At 39.8% G+C, this 15,634-nt stretch overlaps 2 protein-coding genes across 2 annotated transcripts; both read right to left on the bottom strand.

The window, feature by feature from the left end:
* Window positions 1–2,337: 2,337 nt before the first annotated feature.
* LOC112280419 (uncharacterized) lies at window positions 2,338–5,100 on the bottom strand. The gene is made up of 2 exons (XM_024515892.3): window positions 3,063–5,100; window positions 2,338–2,846 (listed from the first exon to the last, which is right to left on the bottom strand). Exons 1-2 carry the CDS (start codon window positions 3,773–3,775, stop codon window positions 2,774–2,776), a joined length of 786 nt encoding a protein of 261 aa, XP_024371660.1. The 5' UTR covers window positions 3,776–5,100; the 3' UTR covers window positions 2,338–2,773.
* A 5,960-nt stretch (window positions 5,101–11,060) lies between these two features.
* Window positions 11,061–13,785, bottom strand: LOC112279612 (uncharacterized). Its single transcript, XM_024514229.3, has 2 exons — window positions 12,923–13,785; window positions 11,061–12,238 (listed from the first exon to the last, which is right to left on the bottom strand). Exon 2 carries the CDS (start codon window positions 12,075–12,077, stop codon window positions 11,331–11,333), a length of 747 nt encoding a protein of 248 aa, XP_024369997.1. The 5' UTR covers window positions 12,078–12,238; window positions 12,923–13,785; the 3' UTR covers window positions 11,061–11,330.
* Window positions 13,786–15,634: the final 1,849 nt, after the last annotated feature.

A 15,634-nucleotide genomic window follows, 5' to 3' on the forward strand; every position in this document is an offset into this window, starting at 1 on the left:
ACCAATTTGGTTGAGAATCCATGTACTCGCGGAATGGAAAGGAGAAATTGTTACTGCTGATGGGATCATCGGGCGTTTGGCAAGGATCACGAGGGGCTGCTTAGAACCGAGGAATCCTTGTGAGTGGAGGATCTACGTTCCAATGGGGCTCACTCCGTTTTCCTGCGTCACGGCTCGAGATTGTGTGCGGATAGTTTACCCCGATGGGCACGTGGAACATCGCAGCAGACGCTGTAGCGTGAAGGATCTCCTTTTGGGAAATACTGACTACTACGTCTGCGGAAGCACCCCGTATTCCATTACGAATCGCATGGCGGGGAATGAGATGCTCGAGTGTGGATTCACTTACTTCGTCAGCGCGACTCCGAATGCCCAGCCATTCCTGGAGCGAAAGTCGAAGAAAGTGCATCGAAGAGCCAAGATTTTCCCTCGACTATCCAGACACGGGGCTCAAGGACAAGATTCGCGAAGCTCCGTGCTCGGAAACCCGCAGTCACGGAAGGTTTTTGATTATGACTCAGCCACGATGCAGAGGCTCGAATCCATGCGGGGCGAAGGCGAAGAGCAGAAAGTCGTTGAAGATGGGACCCCGAAGCACCTCAAGCTTGTCTTCATACGGCATTGCTTGCAACAACTTCGACTTCACAGAAACTCCTCCGGCGTGGTGAAATCACATGGTAACCTCCCGGAAGAGGTTTCTCCACCACCGTCAGTTATGGATGACAAGGTGATGCAGATGATACTGAAGAGTTCTGCGAGATCCGAACTAGGAATTTACGTTTCGAGGAGGCAGGAGTTCTATCTTAGAAGAGCACGGAGGCGCCGTAAAATCGCGTGGAAGCCTGTTTTGCAGAGCATCTCCGAAATGAAGCCTGTCGTGGAATTTCACGCTCCAGAACAGCAGCAGGAATGTGAGTTTCCTCCTAAAAACACCCCACCCGCTCTATCAGCTCCGCCGAAAAATATTTCACCGCCGAGGCGACAGGTGAGTGGTATGCCGAGATCCACTCCCCCAACAAACAATGTCTCACCACCTCGGAGTCACTTCTTTGTACCACCCGTGGCACCTGCCGCGCTGAAATACTCATCTGCATCTCAGCAAGCTAGGCGAACTCGAAGCAACGGGAGATCTCTTTACATGGCATAGTCCAGGTTCAGACTGGACTTCGATGTGAAAGCGATATTCGTACATCATCAAGAAAACTACATTCACCTGGATACTGATTTCCTTGGACATTCTCGCTCGTCGTCTTCGACCAGCAGCTCTTTAGGGCTTAGCAAAATGCCTTTTTTATGGTGTGCCCACTTCGACGACCCAGCGTTTTTGAAGAATGGAGTGCTCAGAACTGGATATCACGAGAGAGCTTGTCGCACTGGGATAATCAGTGGGCATTCCCTTGAGCGTATATCCTGCTTTCACCATTTAAGTCGGAGCATTTGGTTCGCAAGTTTCTTCGGAAGTCACTGCCAAGCAGTGGAAAGTATGTGGATTTGACAGCAGTGTTTTTTTTTAAGGATTTTCATTCTTTTGTTGAATATAGCAAGGTCTTGGTCGCGAACGATTCGCATGACCAGCCTTGGATGATGTTTCATTTGTTGCACCAAACTATGATAATAACTTCTCCCAACTGGTATCTAACCTTTGTTACAAGTAGTGATGAAAATAATGTGTCAATTTATGGAGTGTAGTGGACGACAGATGGCAATTGTACAGTAGTGTAGGTGCTATTTTCTAGCTAGGGGTAGCTTGAATCCAGCTACCATGTATTATTTCACGAAGAGAATGTCTATGAAGACCTTCCTTCTTGCATAGATTCATCAACGCTCATCTCCAGAACTTGGCTCTCGCCACTCATCCGCGTGGTTGCAATTTCTGTCATTAAGAGATGTAATGAATTGGATAAGCCACTGAATGTTAACAGCTTTGAAGTCCCCATTGTCGCCTTCCTTCCATAGAAGGCTGCCATGTCGCAGAATGACCTGAACACATAATTGTTTACACTGGAGTATTCCTTCGCTTCACCTACATTATAGCCACTGTTCGAGATGGAGACATGCATCAATACTTACTACTGACACTGAATAATTATCGAAAATCCCTACTTATCATTCACACAGTGATTAAGATGTCATTGCTACTGACATTCATTCGATGCCCTCAGTTGCAATGAAAGATCCCAACCGTAACAGAAATCCAAATGTCCGATTTGAGCTGCTGCCGCTGACATGCATGTTGGCTTCGTCGCAGTTAAGCACTTCGATGTCATGAAGATAATGAACTTAAGAGGTTAGCATTACAACAATTATGCAGAGAATCAACCACATGCACATGAAATGTGATTCGTAAGCTCTCCACGTTATCTCGTCTGCATTAAGACCTCACAGCTTGCGCAACTCTATGATGCATTTCCTCACCGACGGAAAGCCATATCGAAATACTTATGAGTGTTTGAAAGCTACATCTTTCTTTGAAGAGCCAAGCTTGCCCTTTGAAGAACACAAGGTCTCATGTCACTAATGTGGAAAGGCGGCAGAAACTAACGTCAACCTCTGGTTGGCATATAGTACGAAGTTCCTAACTTGGTTTCCGAGGTAAACCCTCTCTTAGTCCAGACTAAACGGTCTATGATACAAAGAACACCATTCATGGAAGTGGGATGACATGAATCAGGAGTAGCAGTTGTTTCCCTCTAATTGAAGTTCAATGGCGATTGGGAGGTTCCTCAATGGCAGACTTTCGAGGGGTGCGTGTCTTGCAGTTGGGAGTTCCATTTCAATATGTAGCTACTAATGTTGGAACTCCTGCTGCCACACTCGACCATCCAACCTCAGAGCGTGCTGTTACCCTGCACAAATGTCAGATATCGCTGGTCAATAACAGAGATGACACTGGGAACTGTGTCTATTGCCCAGCAAAGTTGCTGGACAAGCTCAGCTACTTAAATGCATGGCATGGCCAGACGTTGACAATTGTCGACAGTGTCAAGCATACTCGGGGGAATTCATCGAAGAACATATCTTGCACAATTACAAGAAAAATGGGAGAGTGAGAACTAATTTACTTTGCAGACTTCAGTATTGGGGCAGGTCTTGGAGGAGGAGAAGGAAGCTTGGGAGGCAATTTAACGGCAGTAGAGATGGATTCTCGTCTTAACATAAACCCGTGATATCTAAGCTCCTCCAACGCCATTTCCAAGCCATCTTCCTCGCTAATGCACCCTAGCCGAGGCCGCCAAGGGCATTTTCTCCATGCTGGCCTTGGTGAAGATGCCATGCTTTCATCCCTGTCAGCGCTGTACAAATTTGATTCTGGAAGCACTTTGCTCTTTGAGCTTCTGAGCATTTCTCTTAACGATCTGTGTTTCGGAGACCGCAACTGGGGGCCAAAGCCTCCAAATCTTTGAGGGGAGCTATATATTCTCAACGGTGACATGTAAGACTTGTTTTCCAAAACTCCTTCTACTGCTGCAGTGGACGCGTTGTTAGCGAAGCATCTACATTGGCAAGACGTGGACATTGATCCAGGAAATAGCCTTGGCACTGGGAGGAGGAAATAGATGCAACCGCTTTGAAGCTCGTCTTCTAAGGACATCATTTGATTGCCGCGGCTTCCAGAGTCACTGCTTAGCCCAGGTTGGCATACGAAATGGTGAGGGTAAGATTGGAGCACTTCTTCCACTGTAGTTAGCGGGGGTAGGTGGAGCACTTCACCGTCGCCGTAGATTACCCTGACGGGCTGCATTCCGCAGACATGTTTAAACAGTCGCCCCTTCATTGTTGATTGATGGCGGCAAAATTGTGATCCAGGACCTCAATTCTCGCCGATAAAGTTTGTCCGTTGGAGAACCAGAATCACGCTCATCTAATTCCGCAGAGGCGAAACGATAGATTTCACAATCGGAGGCACAGATGCCGATCTCACATTCCACTCCTAGCACCAAATGCCACTCTTTCTTAAAAAACAAACAAAAACAGGCCCAACTCGTACAAGTGAAGGAACTGTGCTGAAATGGAATCTTTCAATTTTCTACCATGCTCGTTTCGTTAACCAAAGTCTAGGATGAATGGTCGAGGGATGCGCTGCTTGATGAGGAATACATCAAGTTCTAATCCACCCCACGACTGAGGGAAAACGGCAACGAGGAGGTCCCTCGTCAAACAACTCGAGCTGATATGTATACAGCACAAAACATTCCCGGCCGCAGTGAAAAGCCCCACAGCGTATTGGGTGTATGAACTGGTAGGGGCAATACAGCTACAAGCATACAGAGCCACACGAACTTGCTGAACTTCAGAAGAAATGAGTTGCAAAGTACAAACAACAACTGTTGTTGCGACTCAGGGCCAAACCATATAATTATCGCGGCAGGTGGAGCGTGGACACGAATGGTGTGACCCGGACGGTATTCTCAGGAGTATATTACGCCTCGCACCTAAAAACTTATTCGTCGAGCAGCGCTATGAACACGAAGACGAGGATCTCGCTTACCAGTCGGCAAGAGAGAGGGACATAAAAAAACACGTTAACAAGTAGTCCGTTCACTCTAACACTGCTCACTCTTAAACACACTCCCCCTTCCCCACCACTTGCTAAATCGCTATTCCTCTCCGCCTGCCTCACTCCCCACACAACGAAGATGCACGACAGCAGAGCGATTCGTCACAAAAATCCACACTCACGTGCAGCTCCCAAAAACTTGAGCAAGGACTACAGCACCGAATCTCACACTACCCCAACTACAAATATCCTTCAATTTACCAACACGATGACAAGAGCCGACAACCCTGAAACCCCGTGGAATATCGGCGAAGAGCAGGAACGAAGAGGGAGACTGTAATGCAGCAACTGGAAGGGACTTATTGGGGCAATCCTGGACAATGCTCCACCATGCTGCAGTCATGAAATGCAGCAACAGGAGCACCAGCAATGAACGAAGACGGAAGTACAACAGAATGTAAGGGTTGCGCTGCCACATGGAAGGGGCGATGAAGACGGCAATAACTCCGTCGACGTCCTTGGGGTGCAGTGCGGGCTCTCGCTACCACGGCAACACCGAGCGCTGCCAGTCAGTTAAGTTACTGCTGCTGCTGCAAAAGCTGGGTTCCAATTCCCACACGGCAATTGCAGTCCTTGCATACAAAACCCAATTCAGAGCTCGTCTTAATTTTGCTTCAACTGAATTGGGTTTGGTGGATTTGATGAAGCCGGCGAGAAATTGAGCGACACACGCACACAAGTTTCGAACTCCGGCCCTCCTGGCGGGCCCGCGTCGCGTCGAGTCGCCTGTACGACGCGGACTAGTGACATGGTTTAGTTCTGTATTAGTGATGTGATTAGTGAAGGATTAGCCACTGATCTGACGTTGGGAGTGGGGCGGGCCTGCGAGGATGGGGGCAGCTAGGGTAGGGCAGGAAAAGTAATTTCTGAACAGGAAAAAACGCTGACCGGTTCTAATGAGACAAAAACGTAAAAGTCTCATTAGTGTCGTTTTGATGGTGGGTATGGGTCCCCTTTTTCTACAAAGAGTGCTGCAACGATATTAGTATTAGTAATAATAATAATAATAATAAGACGGTGGTATTGTATTGAGTATGATGATTAGAAAGGTGTAACTCACCGACACCAAGCCCGAAAAAGTTGGAAAAAGCCATGAAAAAATTGCCGCGCGGTGTGAACAGGACCAACCCCGACGGTGTGAACAGGACCCAGTTCGCCTCTCCAAACCAAGTCAACGCCCGAACCCGGATTCACTAAGCCAGGCCCTTTAAACCCGATTAAGAAATACTAATCGTGATTAGTGGACCCGCTTAATCTACTGTAATTAAGTCCCGTACAGTGAGAGTGGAATGGGGATTAAATGAGGGCCACTAATTAATTTCTTCATCCAAATACCTGTTCAGAGAGGAAATCACTTTCAACTTATTTATATTTATAAATTGCATAAGATAAAGTAAATGCAGAAAGTAGAAAGTATTGTCTTTTTGCTTTTTGGGGTGGGTGATTAGAGGGAGCATTAAGAGCCTGGTTTTGAAATTTTGAACAGCAAAGTTTGAATGAGGATAATTTTTTTTTTTTTTGCTTTGTTTTTCTGAAGGTACCCATCTGATTGTTTATTTAAGAAGGGGGTTTGTTTATGAAGCTGAAAATGCTGACAAATAATGAATGGTATCAGTGTGTAATCACTCAGTTCTTTTCTTGCTTTTAAGGTATAAACAAAAATAATTAAATTAAATTAAATTAAATGAGTTCTTGCGTAATGTCACTGAAATAAACAATAAATTCTGATGTAAAGTTTTCCAAAACAATATGCAGGATTATTTACCATTATTAAGGTTATTATTATTATTATTAATCTTACTATTATTGTTGTTGTTATTTCTTGTAGGATGGCTCAACATAAATATTTTAGCATTGAACTATAAATGAATGAATGAATAAATGAATATAACACACCATGAAGGATTGTACTAAAACCAAGAGTAAAACTTTCTTTATTTCGTTTTGGTTGCTTGGATACAACTTTTATGTCACAGGGAAATTCAAAGCGTTTTAAATGTTTTGGTTACAGAATATCTGAGGTAAAATAATGAACAATATTAATGACAATAATTCATGATGTAATTAAGTAGAATTTCCAGTGGCATATATCTTACAAGATTTTATTTGATTGTTGTGTGAATCAGTTCTATGAAAATATACGTACCTTGTTTTGAATTAAAATTTGAATATTATGAATAAAGTGTAAATTCATATCAAACCTATAATTCTCTTGTTCATCTGCTGTTTAAAGTTATTTTATGAGTGATTTGTTGAAGCGTTATTAGGTGAGAAAAATGTAAGATTTGTTAGAAATTTAATGGGATTCTATTTACTTTGATTAGATTATCAATCCCAATCAATTGAAGTTTTTAATAGATATAAATAACTGCGTGTGTTTAAGTTAAAGTTTGAAGTTGTATTAAAAAAAAAACGTATTTTTTAGTACAGGGAGCAAAATCAACAAGTGATAAACTCAGCATTTTTATTTATTTATAGGAATACAGATCTGATGGTAAAAAAATTAAAAAATTAAAAAACAAATGAACAACCAAATTTATCCCACCAAAGCTTGATCGCTTAGAATAATCAATAATACAAAACTATAATATATATATATATATATATATATATGAAGAAATTCTTAGACATAAATAAAATAAAATAAAATAAAAAATAAATCTAAGTATTTACAGATTCACTTTCAAAAACATTCACACAAATAAAGTGTAATATAGTTTGTATGTATATATGTATATACAGACGATTTGATGGTATTGTAATGTACATACAATTGCACACAAAAACCAGTTGATTCTCATGAATGTGCTTTATTAAAGACTAGATTGTGTTTTTAACACGTTATTGATGCATTGCAATTAAATGATTTTATTGTATTTAAAACTTGATAAAAAGAAGAAGAAGAAAAAAAAAAAAATGAATTGGTTGCACAGAAATGTTTTCTTCTTGAAGTGTAATATTGTGATTATGGAAATGTTGTAAGATATGTTTGACATTTATACTTTAATTTTTTTAAACTCATGTTATGATAAATTTGTATTATTTTTAAAAATAAACATTTTGGGTTTTTAATTATGAAAGAATTAATCCTAAATCAGTAATTTGAAGTTAATGGTAAAAAATAAAGATGTAAAAAACCTAAAAATTATATATGATTTTGGACAGGTGATGAAAGACTGAGAATTATTTTGTGATAGCTGATTGTGTTAGCCACCAATGATAGGCAAAATATCTTTGATTAAAGGGTCCTTCATTTAATGTTCACGTCATTTAAAATATCTATCATAAAAACTTTCTATCTCTGTTTATTTAACATGGAAAACCAATCTATTCACATTAATGCTACATAATTGATACATTGATTATTCAACTTTGTGGTGCGAAACACTGCAAAAATGTTTTTAGATATTTATTTTTTTCCGAAAGCTAAAAATATTTAATATTATAAAATTTTCTCTTGAAAAGCTGTTTAAAAATATCTTGATTACTCTTTAAAAAACTTCATGTTACAAATATATATATATATATATATATATATATAGATTTTTTTACCATACAGCTTATAGTTAGATGTCCACATAAATGTTATGAAAAAGATTTAAATTAATATCGTATGTATAGTAAATTAGATTAGAATAAAGATGGTTATTTTAAATATTTAAGCATAATGTTTTTAATGTATAGGATGGAATGTGAATTTTTAATTAAAAGTTTCTATTTCATTGATTTTTCTATTTAAGTTTATTTTATATATCTTAAAAATGATAATTTAATTTATTAAGATATTATTTTAAGTCATGGATGAATTTCATTAAGATATTAAAAAATAAAACTGATGATGTTGTAAAACATATTTAAGCACTAAAAAACTAAAAGTTATTTATTATAAATTTTTATTTTTATTAATAGATTTTATTTATAAAATAACGTTTATTTATAAAATAACGTTTATTTATAAAATAACGTTTATTTATAAAATAACGTTTATTTATAAAATAACGTTTATTTATAAAATAACGTTTATTTATAAAATAACGTTTATTTATAAAATAACGTTTATTTATAAAATAACGTTTATTTATAAAATAACGTTTATTTTTTAAAATAGTTATTTCCAAATCATTAGAACTTAGTACATTTTTTATTCAAATTTCTATGAAACAAAATACACAAATAATGATATCTTTAAAATAAAACTTAAGAAAATAAAAATAAAACAATTAATTAAATATTGCATGTCATTTAACAGATAAGGCAAATTTGTGCAAAAAGTATTTTATTTTAATTTTAATCTTTTATTCATTAGTATTTTATTTATATTTATTTGACTTGCATGTAAGAATTTTACTCAGACAGGATACTTGTATAGTGGTTGTACGAAATTAAAGCCATATTGGATCTTTAAAAAAACTCAAACACTGTGTTTATTGTAAAGAAATTTTAAAAAATGATTGAAATGTATAACTACTGAAGAGTGAATCAAACAGTTGTATCTATATATTATAAATAATCAAATTAGTTGTATCTATATTTATGATTTATGATTTTTAGAATAAAATTTCAGAGACACCAAAATATTCTTCAACTAATTTAAATAGTAAAATTATTATTATCATTTGTAGTATGGTCATGCTTTGGTAAAAGAACTTTATTTTTGTTTTTTTTTTTTTTATGATTTTTAATTTATCTTTTCAGGAGTTCTCTTACTCATGGACTATCCCATAGAGATTACTTGGTACTACATTATAAACATAATGATAATCAAGATATGTACTTGTTTGATTATATTCTAAATTTATTTAAAAAGTAATCAAATATCATATAAATTACTTAATTTATTTTTTACATGCCATCTGATATACTTTTGGGTAGATGTGAGTTTTGATATATATATATATATATATATGCACACATAAAAAAATAGAATAAGAACACTCCATGTAAATGTTTCTAGTAATTTATCTTCAAAACATAAATTACTTGTATGGATCTGAAGTTCTTAAAATAATTTATCTCCGAATAAAGATCATATTTGTGTTGGAAATCTATCAAAAATACCTATCATTAAAGTATAAGCATAGAAATAATACTAATAATATTCATAATAATCAAACATATTATCCATGTTATTTTAAATAAATAGAAGCAGATTAGGCGTGCATTGACTTAATATCGTGTGAATCCAATGTTAAGATTCAACCCACACATGCTCAACATAAATACACAACATCTTCTGACAAAACCTCATCACTGACAGCAAACAAAAATTCGCACACAACACCCACATTCTAAATCTAAACATTCCATTTCCACTAAAAAAAACAAAGATGCCCAAGTGGCAGAGTTCATCAAACCAGAGGACGTAACAACACCACTTTCAAACCTTTTAATAATGCAAAAGATAATTCCTCGCCCAGTATCTGAAGAGCTTAACATCCATGAAGTGCTCAGTTTCTGAGAATGAGAATTAAATCCACAGTACGTATAAAATTCAGTTGTAAAGCATCACCAACATCACCAAAATTATTAGAGCATCAGTTGTAAATCATCACTTCATGTATAGAAAACAAGAAAAAAAGTGAGGTGTGCAGAGAGTCAGTTACTGATGCTTTACTTTACATGACTTGATACAACAGAAAAATGGGTCCTCAAGCAGCCGAATTGATGTCTCACTGAGTGTAGAAAAAACCGACACTTGTGAGGTGGATTTGCGTTGAAGAGTTGATTTGTTGTGTAGTTGTGTGAGTGAGTGAGTGTGTGTGTGTGTGTGTGTTTGTGTGAGAGAGTGATTTTGCAGCATTAATGGGGTCAACGCCATGTGGCCATAATAACTGTGAGTAGCAGTGTGGGGTGGAGCTCCGTGTGGGTGTTCGTTGCATCCCATGTCAACAACTCCAACTGGCTGCCTTCACACGTTTGGTTGACAAACAACGAAGTGTTAGAAACTGAGAGCGAACGAGCGAGAGAGAAGGAGGGTATTGAATGATTCTAGCTCCGGAGCTTCGCTGTTTTGCTGCACTTGTGAGTGTTTATCACGAAGCTTGTGTGTGTACCTGTGGTTTTTCTTAATGGTGCTCAGCAAGCTTGTTCAGTGGCAGTGCGTAGACTTGTCTTCTCAGTCGTGTCTGGTGTCATTCAGGCTGCTTAATAGAGACTTGACCTGGTAGTTAAGTGAATTTACGAAACGGTCGCATCTGGGTGCTGGTTTCGTGTTCTTCGTTGGGGAGTTCTCTCGCACAGAGCATCAACTAAAACATTACCGTTGAATTACTTTTTTTAAGCAGCAGAGATATCGAGGTTGAATTTCCAGCTGGATTTGTTGTGGGCTGACATGACCAATCGCACGTGGAGAGGATTACTGGATTTTATTTATTTTTAATTTTTAAATTGCATTTTTCATCTATGTAGTGCCTCACACCGTTGTGGAACAATGTACAACACGTTGTGGTAGAAACTGAGGAACAAGGAATTGCCAAAGTGTCACAGAGAGGGAGATGTGAAATGAGTAATTGAAGTCCAAAGCATTGCGTTGGACCTGTTTTATTGACAGTTTGTGTACATCTTGCTATGGAGCCCTCATCACCTGAACCCTTGAGAAATGCAAGTTGGAACGGCTAGGTGATACATGGGGACTATTTTACCAGAAATCACAATGTTTTGTAGCCTTTTATTTAAGGCAAGGATAGATCGTGACAAGATGCATGACCAACACTCGAAACTTCTCGTTCTATGGATGAGGGGCATACTCGTACAAGAAGATTTTCTTGTCGGCTTATCTATCATTGATGTTAGAGTCTCGAAGCAAGCCGGTGAGGAAATCAACCTCTGAGATGCATTCCAACCCTGGCCTCCACCGGTTCCTTGAGCAGTACTGCACCGACTTCCCTATAGCAGACGACGATGACGGTTTCACAAGGGAATTATCTTCCCGTTTCAGAAAAGGGAAGCGAAACTGCAGCCTTTGTGGGAGCGTTCTTTTGCTCATGCGCAGCAGCGATTTCACGAGCTTTGACTTGGCTACCCTGTGTCTAAACTTCCGCATAGCGTCGGCCGCCATCAGAAATTGGCCTTGGTTCTTCGCAATCCAGCACTTGAGCCTCGATGGGTCTCCATTGAAAGATTGGGAATCAAGACCATCGTCGTCATACTTGTGAGTTGAGCCCGAGCTTGAGAGTGTGGCCTCTCGGTACGAGAAGCAGGGGCAGGAAGGGGGGTTAGAGAAGGTGCCGCCAAGGTGAGGCAGCAGGCGGGGAAGGGGGAGGAGCAGGTACACTCTACCTTCCTCAAGCTCCATGTCGAAGGGTAGCATGCCACTGTGGTAAATAGGCCCGTCTGAGGTGGGCTCGCACACGAAGTGATGAGGGTGGCATTTCAGCAACTCTCCTACCGTTACAGTCCGAGTAAAGCTTCGGACTTGGCCATCACCATGCATTACACGAACAGGTTGCCATGCGCAGAGGTGGTTACAGAACATCCCTCGACCCTTCATGGCCAAAAGATTGATCTTCCCGGACTTCATATCATTTCATTGGTCATTGGTCCCCACAGTCATCTGCTTGTGCTGCAAAATTCGCTTTTCGAACAAGCGCTTAAAAAACCGTCACACAGCTTGGTTTCCATCGCGACTGCAGGGCTTAGGATAATTCCTCCGTATTCTCAAGTGCATTTCCATTTCTCAGGCTGCCATTAGAATTCCACAACATCAGGTTCAAGAGATGTTAAACTTCATCAACCCATGCATTAAGAGCAAAAAAGTCTAGTTAATCTGCAATCAGTACAGTTCATCCAATTTTGTCCAAAGCTTTGCGTCTAGAAACACTACAAACAGAATTCGAGATTTATCACTAGGGAAAACGATAGAACCGGAGTGTTATTTTCGTTTTATTGACCTAGCTCGAGTGTCTCTATTTCCCGCTGATTACCCACCTCACACGGTCCAGATTATTCTTCAGAGGAAAACGTTTCGACGCCATATTGCCTACCAGCTATTCTACGGCAGCTATAATCTTCTGGAATGTGGACTCGATCTAAATGCACAACAAACTTCAAATCTGATATATTACACACAATGTCCCACGCACTGAAATCCAGAAGCGCAATACCAAGGCTCCATTCGACTCAAAGCTGATCAACCTCAGTGTCCTACGAAACTTCAACGCCATGTCGCTCAACTCATCAACTCGGTTAACAATCAAGCATCACAAACTAACAGCCAGTAAACTTGGTTTACTCAGAACACAAAGAAATTCAACAGTGCATTCGCAACCACGACTCTGAAGAACCACATAGAGGTGCCAGAAACGAGGACCCAGAAGCATATTATTTTTATTTTTATAAAGAAAATGCAGAGAGCACAGTACATACCGCAATGTGAGCCCCATGTGAATGCTTCAGAACCAGCATTCAACATCGCCAACGGTTAGCGAACAAGGCCAACCTCCACACAAGCCTCGAAGACCACGAACAACCCAAAAAGATGATACACGACGATGACCAGCTCATTGTATCCTCGGGGGAGAGAACTAGCTACAACGCAAGAATCACCATACGGTCTTCTTGCACAATGTGTATGCGAATGCTACAGAAAAGAAAAGAAAAGAATGCTACATTCCTCGCCTGCAAGTTAGGGGGAAAAAACGATCCTACGCTTGGTTTGAAAAAATGCTGCTGCAAACACTGAGCCTCCGAGGGACCAGGCTTGAGCAAGTACCCTTAAGGAAGTGGGAGAGGATGGAAAGAGGAACGCCAAGTTATCCTTCACAAAAAACAGAAAAAGGGAGAACTCTCTTCTGAGCCTCGTTACTCCCAAAAGACTGTAAAAGGGTAAAGAGCAACACTGAGGAAAGTACTGGCGTGTGTGAAAGGAATTGCACTATCTGTTGCAACCCAGGTATCAATGGCATCTGCATCCTCCTCCGCCGCTTCACATGATAGTGGGTGAGAGAGGACATGTGCCGCCAGGGTGCTCTGCTATCATCCTGGCCTAGCTCTCCCCCCCACCTACGCCTCCTTCCTTCCTTTCCCACAGTGTGCCTGAGCTGGTGCTGTTTCTTCTGCTGATGCTGTTGCTGCTACAGCAGCTGCACCTTCTGGCACAGCACAGTGCAGACAGACAGACCAGCAGTAGACATTGAACCTCACACAACTGACCTCTAGCCCTTGGGACTCATCACCCAGGCACCTTGCACCAGCCGCTTTGTCGTTCTGGCGTGCCAAGCGAATCATGTCACGGTGAGGCAACAGAAAGAGACCACGGCCAAGAAAACAACCCACACACACTGACACTCGAACACTCTCTCACACTCTCTCCCTTACCCCTGGAAAACAAGTACAAGAGTAAATGTTGATCAGTAGATGGTGATGGACACAAAAATAATCAAAAATTATTTGAGAAAAAAAAAAAAAAACTGAAATGACTTTAACCATTTGCTGCAGCCTCAGCTACATCTCCAGCTCAAAGAGTGTGCGAGATTGGTGGCAGTTGCCGCAGTCACTCATGTTCACAGACTGCTACAGAAAATGGCATTTTTCTCGTTTTTCTTTATTAGTTTTATTTGCTCTCTTTACTTTCGTTTTTTGCTCCTACTCATTCCCCCTTTCCTCCTACCCTCTTTTTAATCATCCTTATCAGCCCCAATCCAGGATTCTGACTTGCATGATGTTCCTGCGAAGTCTGGTGACCAGAGCTTGCAGAAGTAAAGCACGAGTCGGAGTGCGGGACCCTCCTGTAGGTCGGCATCTTTGCAGACCACCCTCCCTGCCAAATTGGATTTCACCCTCATATTTAAGCCTTCGAAAACAGCTTCATTGTGCGTCATTAATATACGTAAGAGATGATGTCTCTGATTCCCTTGCAGCCCATAAAAACGCAGCCGTTTCTTCGTTTTATCTTTTTAGTTGCTTTTGTTTTATTCCTCAACTGTAACATGAGGATTCTGGCTCATGCAAGGAATCATCCCCCCCACCTCAGTATCTGCCTCACCATTTCCTCCAAAAGCTTGCAAAAAGCAGCAAACATATGCAAGTTGTAGTGGTTTTTGTAGCCAAGCTTATCACACATACACACACACACACCTCCAATGTGAGGAGGATGGGAGCTATGGCTATGGAGATGGGGGTGTTTAGGGTTTTGTGACAGTCATGAGAATTCAAATGCCCCCAAAACACCCCACAAAGAAGGGGTCCCCATCAAATCAGTCCATTTTTTGCAAGCATTAGGGTTGTCCCGTGACGAAGACCCATCTTTCACTGTCTCATTAAAACTATAACATGTGTGACTATGCTGGCACTTGTGGGGTCCTTCTCATGCTGGTGGTGGTGGTGAGGAAGCTCCACTTTGGCACACTCAGTGTCACACTGTTGTTGAGTTTCTATTTCCACATGTTTCTCGTGTGTTTTTTTTCCACCTAAGATGTGGAAATGAGTGTGTTTGATGTTGATTCTGGTGTGCCTATTTTATCATGGTAATCCAAGGATGAGAATGACAAGAGTTACCTTAATGTAGCATTTAAGAGATAAATCTGATCAAATTGTTTAGTGTTTGGATTCATACTTGGCGCTTGATGTGCACAAAGACTACTCTTTGCTACACACACCAAACTTTTCAACGCATTCTTCACTCTTAACATTCAGAAATAAATATTCAAAGAAGGCTTATGTTTTATTTACTCACTGCCCCATGTGCTATCTCTAAGCTTAAGGACAAAAGGCATGCAACAAGTGGCAGATAGAATCATTTGCCCAAATTCAATGCCATAGTTGATCATCCAAGGGATGATATTTATCTACAAGGTTGAATCTAGAGATAGTTTTGTAGAATTGAATTTTGAGTTGTGTCAATTTTGTAACAGTAAATGTTAGTTGTGGAGATATAATTTGGTTTTTGGGCTTAAATATATATATATATATATATATATATATATATATATACTAATTTATTGAGGTTTGCAACCTCACTTTAAAGATTTGAACAAATATTTTGTGTCCAGATTTTGGTACATATGCCAAATATATGAATATTAAAATTTGTCATTTAGTGATTTTTAAAAAATATTTTTAAAATCTTATAAATTGATA

This window comes from Physcomitrium patens, chromosome 3 (assembly GCF_059467195.1).
Source record: "Physcomitrium patens ecotype Gransden chromosome 3, ASM5946719v1, whole genome shotgun sequence".
NCBI classification, from domain to species: Eukaryota; Viridiplantae; Streptophyta; class Bryopsida; order Funariales; family Funariaceae; genus Physcomitrium; species Physcomitrium patens.